Consider the following 6000-nt stretch of genomic DNA (forward strand, 5'->3'; position numbering starts at 1 on the left):
GACTGAGCAGTGAGGACATACACTCACAGAAAGGGATAGATAGATCGATATGGATGGTTCAAAGTGCTTTATACTTTTATTTACAAAGTGTCCAAAAAATTCATAAAATGCAGTGCATTAATGAATAAATTTTAAATAAATCAATCAATAATCTAATAGTGTTTGGTGGAGGTTAAAATGCAAATAAATAAATAATCATCCAAAAATGGGTAAAATCAAAGGATAACAACAGTCAGGATCAATCCATAAAAATCCCTCTCAAGCTGCTGTCGGGGTCTGATTTTATTATCGATTTTTCAGGTTTCAAAACACAACTTATACGTGAGTATGTACAGTACCTATTTTGGTGTTGGGTTAAGTAGTGAGCTACCTAAATTACAATTTGTATTTATATATTCAAGATTTTTTTCACTCATGTGACAAAGACTTTATCTTTTTAGAGATATCTGAAATGTAAAAAAAAAAAATGGAAAAGAAAACCTATCAATACAGACCAAGTATTGCCGTATTTACCCGTGTGCCACGCGCACATTTTTTCCCGAACATTAGCATTAGAAAATCAGGTGCGCATCATACACGAGGAAATTCTTTTCTGTAATGTTTACTTCTTCTGCTTGGGCTCTCTCGCTCGCTCTCTTTCTTTCTCGTTTGCTCGCGCACACTCTCTCTCTCGCATTCGCGCTCTCTCTCTCTCTCTCTCTCTCTCTCTCTCTCTCTCTCGTTCGTTCGCGGAAAACGTGCCCTAAACCCTTCCTGTACAATCACAACACATGTCGTACACGGGGAAAATTTTTTTCGTGATTTTCTTTGTAAAAATTAGGGTGCGCGTTTTACATCAGGGCACGTGGTACACGAGTAAATACGGTATGTGTTTTCTGAAATGTTGTGCCACAAGTGTGTATTTTTTCGATGGGGTCTTGCAGTCAGACATTGCAATAATTAAATGTACTCAACATTTTGAAATTCTCAAGTTGTAACATCTTGTTCCAACTGGTCCACAGATTTTTACGGATCTGGCAGTGATGATTCCTCTTAAAACATCTTTGAGCTCTTGTCATAGTGAGCTGAAGAATTCACCCATGTCCTGCACTGTGAACAGTTTGAAGTCATAATGTCAGCAGGCATCATATCAACAATCAGCATGTAGCTCATATTCATGGTTGTATAAGTGGTCACAACAATCTGATTAATTCATTTTTATTAATTTTGCAGATTTAGGATAGGTATCTGTACACAGTCATATCAGATTTGAATTGCTTGCATAATTATTTTGAACAGCCAAAAAAACTAAATATGGTATGAACCAAAATTCGGAATTTAGTCACTTTCAAGTGTAGTCCAAATGTAACCTAAGCAGCCTGCAGCAACGTATAAATCAAAACGCAGCCAGTTTAAATTTTTTAACTCATTTTTATCATCGTGACTATTCAAAAAAAACCTCTCTGTCAATCATATGGTGTCTTTGTATTTTTCTGTCCTCCTTCCTGACCGCTCACACTTACCCAACTCTCCCATAGAGAAAGTATCTGATAGCGCCATTGCTGAAGGACTGCACATCTACTGATTTCATCTTTGAATACTGAGACCACTTCAGTCATCACAACCCATTTTCAGTTTCTGAAGATGGCTAAAGGACCCACCTGTGGTGGAGTTTCTTACCATTAATCTCAGTAGAAGATGCACTTATGAGTTGAAAGTGTTTGTTTTTCTTTGTACGTTGATGGATATTTTGCAATTTACAGTATTCAGGTTTTAGTGATTATGTGCAGGTTTTTTCCTTCAGCCTTTCTCCTGGTGCTGCAAGGATAGTCCTTGTAACTCTAAACTTGGAGTAACTGCGTTTAAAAGGTGTACTAGTCTTCTTAACAAATCAACATTTTTCTTTCATTCAGGCAATACTAATGAGCCGAGATGGACAATACCTGCTGTCAGGAGGCGATGCAGGAGTGCTGACGGTTTGGCAGATCCACGATCTTAAGCAGCTCTTCGTATACCCAGGTTGTGACGCTGGGATCAGATCAATGGCAATGTCACATGACCAAAGGTGAGAATTTGCTTGATAACAGTACAGATCACTCTTCATCAAAGATCCCTGGGCCACTGTAAGGTGGCATAACTTGAGATGTGCTCTTTAAGTCCATACAGAACATTAACATCTAGAAGAAGGGAAAGTTTAACTTGTGAAGATGTGCTTACTGTTATTAGCCATGCGGTATGTTTGATGAAGTGCCAAGTAGCCCAGTGCCAAGTGTCAACCACAAAATACCTTTAGCCTAACATAATTAAAGAAAATTAAACTAGCATCCTTTGGCATAATCCCAATACTGTTAGGATAAACTCAAAGCCCATGTCACCATCATATTGGGTTCAGTGGGGAAAAAAATGGATTAATTGGAAAAACACACTTGAAATAAATTGATGGAGACAAAGAATGTGAGAAAATCTGCATAAACTGAAGGAAACTGGGTACGATAGATAGATAGACAGACAGATACTTTATTAATCCCAATGGGAAATTCACATTTAAAAGTAGAAAAGTACACATTCATATACAGTCATACACGGAGCTGCTGAAAAGGCTGCCACTCACGGCGGCGCCGGATGTTAGAGGCCATTAGTGTAATATAGCCTTTTTATGGGCATTTTTTGTGTGTATTTCAGTTTTTTTTCACTTTGCAGAACTGTTTCTGAGGTTTCTTTTTATTGTAGTGTGCTTCAATTGTCTTTGCAAAGCTCCATCTAGCGTCCCGAGAACACTTCTGTTACATTGCTGACGTCACCTTATATGACACTGTAAATATGACGGCACATGGACTAGGGTTGTATTGTATATCAGTACTAAAAAAGTAATGAAAAACCCCAATTTTCAACCCACTGACAGATTGAGGAGATCGCTCCTCCCCCAAACTATGTGACTCTTCAATTCCACCCCTGGGGGTAAACGTTAACATTATTCAAAGTTATTGTCTGTTTTTACCTACATTTTTATTACTCTTTAATTTAATATTGTTTTTTGTATCAGTATGCTGCTGCTGGAGTATGTGAATTTCCCCTTGGGATTAATAAAATATCTATCTATCTGTCTGTCTGTCTGTCTGTCTGTCTGTCTGTCTGTCTGTCTGCTATATAGTGCCTTTCATGTCTGTCTGTCTGCTATATAGTGCCTTTCATGTCTGTCTGTCTGCTATATAGTGCCTTTCCTATCTGTCTGTCTGTCTGCTATATAGTGCCTTTCATATCTGTCTATCTATCATTATATAGTGCTTTTCATATCTGTATGTCTGTCTGCTATATAGTGCCTTTCATATCTGTCTGTCTGCTATATAGTGCCTTTCATATCTATCTGTCTGCTATATAGTGCCTTTCATATCTATCTATCTGTCTGTCTGTCTGTCTGTCTGCTATATAGTGCCTTTCATGTCTGTCTGTCTGCTATATAGTGCCTTTCCTGTCTGTCTGTCTGTCTGCTATATAGTGCCTTTCATGTCGGTCTGTCTGTCTGCTATATAGTGCCTTTCCTGTCTGTCTGTCTGTCATTGTATAGTGCCTTTCATATCTATCTATCATTGTATAGTGCTTTTCATATTTGTATGTCTGTCTGCTATATAGTGCCTTTCATATCTGTCTGTCTGCTATATAGTGCCTTTCATATCTGTCTGTCTGCTATATAGTGCCTTTCATATCTGTCTGTCTATCTATCTGTCATTGTATAGTGCCTTTCATATCTATCTGTCTGCTATATAGTGCCTTTCATATCTATCTATCTATCTATCTATCTGTCTGTCTGTCTGTCTGTCTGTCTGTCTGTCTGTCTGTCATTGTATAGTGCCTTTCATATCTATCTATCTATCATTATATAGTGCCTTTCATATTTATGTGTATGTCTGTCTGCTATATAGTGCCTTTTATATCTATCTATCATTGTATCGTGCCTTTCATATCTATCTATCTATCTAGTATCCTTCTTTTATGTTTTGTACTCTAAGTTAATTTTACTGTTTCTGGACAATTTACATAAATTTGTTTATCCACCTATTATTTATGTATTTACTTATCTAGCTATCTATTGATTGATTGGCTGTATTATCTGTCCATGAATCCATATCTTTGTTTTCTATGTTTCTACTGTTGTGTGCATCTAAATTTCCCCTAAGGATTTGTAAAGTTTATCTCATATAATATAATTAATTGCATACATGAGCCATTGGGTCCCATTTTGGGATTGGACTAATCAGTTATGAAGATTTTCTAGAGGAAACTGACACTTGTATTGTAAGGCCATTATTAGAACTAACAATGGGCTTCACTTCTGTCTTTGTCTTTCCAGGTGCATCATAACTGGCATGGCGTCTGGGAGCATAGTACTGTTTTACAACGATTTTAACCGATGGCATCACGAGTATCAGACGAGATACTGAAGCTCCCAGCTGATAGGATTGCTGTGTGAATGGTGGTGGAGCGTCTCACCATTTGTTCTAAAGGCACTACTTTATTCTTTTGTTATATACTGAAAGACAGAAAAAAAAACACAATGCAGTTCTGAATGTAGCTTAAATACTGGCAAAAAAGCAACTATTTTTAAATAGTCACGGCTATATTTTGTAGATCCTTATAAATTTCATATATAATAAATCTTTGGGGTGGGTTCTATAGTTATGAAAAAAGCAAAATCTATTTTTAGTGGTAAAAGTCTATTTTTCATCGCTGTGCAAAGGGGGAAATATTAACAGGGTGAAACTGTCATTAGTTAGGTAATTTTATTTACATTGATGGTCTTAAGATGTGCTCGTCTGCTTTGTTACTGGGGAGAGGAGGGAGAGGAAGAGGATTTGGGTTACACAAGAATTCTTGTGTTTGGCCACTCAGTTTCCGAGTATTTGTGGCGTCCTGTAGCGCTAAGGGAAAAAGAGCAATATATCGCTATATGACAGTGTGACGTACCTTTGTCATCCTGTAATCAGTACTGTTCAACGGCCAGAAATTGGCTTGTTTAAGGGATTTCTGAATTTTTTACACACCTTTTTATGCTCCAATTTGTGAAAAGGAAAAGGGGGGGGGGGGTAATAATCATAGTTTCTTTTCAAAGACTGCTGTGTCTTACGTTTGTGCGCATGATTTTGTATCTCTGATGATGAAGTTTATGCGGCTTTATTGAAGCTATTTGGCATAGGATGTTTGCACAACCCTTCATTTCCGCAAAAAGCGTTTGGCTCGTGAATGAACAGAAACTTGCAGCTTCATTTTGCGTATTCCGTTATCTGCAGAATGCATATTTATGAAAAATCGTTTGCTAAAGAGTTCATGGAAAATAAGCTGTGAAATCTGGAGCGAAACATGGAGATCCGATGATTCTCCTTCCCGGAGACTTCATCCATCGAAAGACTGGCAGCGCTTTTAAGAAGCAATAAAATAGAATGAGACAGAATGTGTTACTTCGTTTGGGAGTTTAATGGGGGGGGGGACGCCTATCAGATGTGTATGTGAGGATGGGGGGGGGGGGTTATCAGAGGTGTTTATGTGAAAAGCGTGCATCTGTACACCTGCAGCCCACACTGTGAAGGCCTTGCGTTTTGTTGCTGTAATTTACACGATAAACATTCCCTCCGAAGCTGCTTTTCATCATTTTTGTCTGCTGCGTGTGAGAAAAGGATCGACTACAGTCCTACAGACACAGCTGTAATGAAATAAATTACTGTATTTTTAAGTATCTTTGCAATTTTTGGTAATTGATTTGGAATGAGGTATTTCAGTGTGTGACTTTAAATAATTAAATAAGAGATTTGTAACTGAAAGTAACACTTGGGTATCTTGTCTCATTTTTGAGGGGTGAACAGACTACACTTAACATTTAAACTTCATTTAAAATCAGGCAGTGTGAGATCTGAGGTCTTGTCTTTATCACACGGCTTAAAGCGACGGCTCGGATTCCAGAGTTTTCTTTTACGTGCAGTTGTTTCTACTCCCTAAAATAATAATAAAAAAAAGAATATAATAAAGACA

At 37.6% G+C, this 6000-nt stretch overlaps 1 protein-coding gene across 3 annotated transcripts in view; it reads left to right on the plus strand.

The window, feature by feature from the left end:
• The window catches only part of lrba (LPS responsive beige-like anchor protein), an 830448-nt gene extending 824652 nt beyond the window's left edge, over positions 1-5796 (plus strand). For all 3 annotated transcript variants that reach the window (XM_051928096.1, XM_051928098.1, XM_051928097.1), the window contains exons 55-56: positions 1893-2044; positions 4328-5796. In XM_051928096.1, the coding sequence (XP_051784056.1) occupies positions 1893-2044; positions 4328-4418 (243 nt within the window). In that variant the 3' untranslated portion in view covers positions 4419-5796. The remainder of the gene's footprint in view (positions 1-1892; positions 2045-4327) is intronic.
• Positions 5797-6000: the final 204 nt, after the last annotated feature.

The sequence above is a fragment of the Erpetoichthys calabaricus genome, chromosome 5, assembly GCF_900747795.2.
Source record: "Erpetoichthys calabaricus chromosome 5, fErpCal1.3, whole genome shotgun sequence".
Lineage (NCBI taxonomy): Eukaryota > Metazoa > Chordata > Cladistia > Polypteriformes > Polypteridae > Erpetoichthys > Erpetoichthys calabaricus.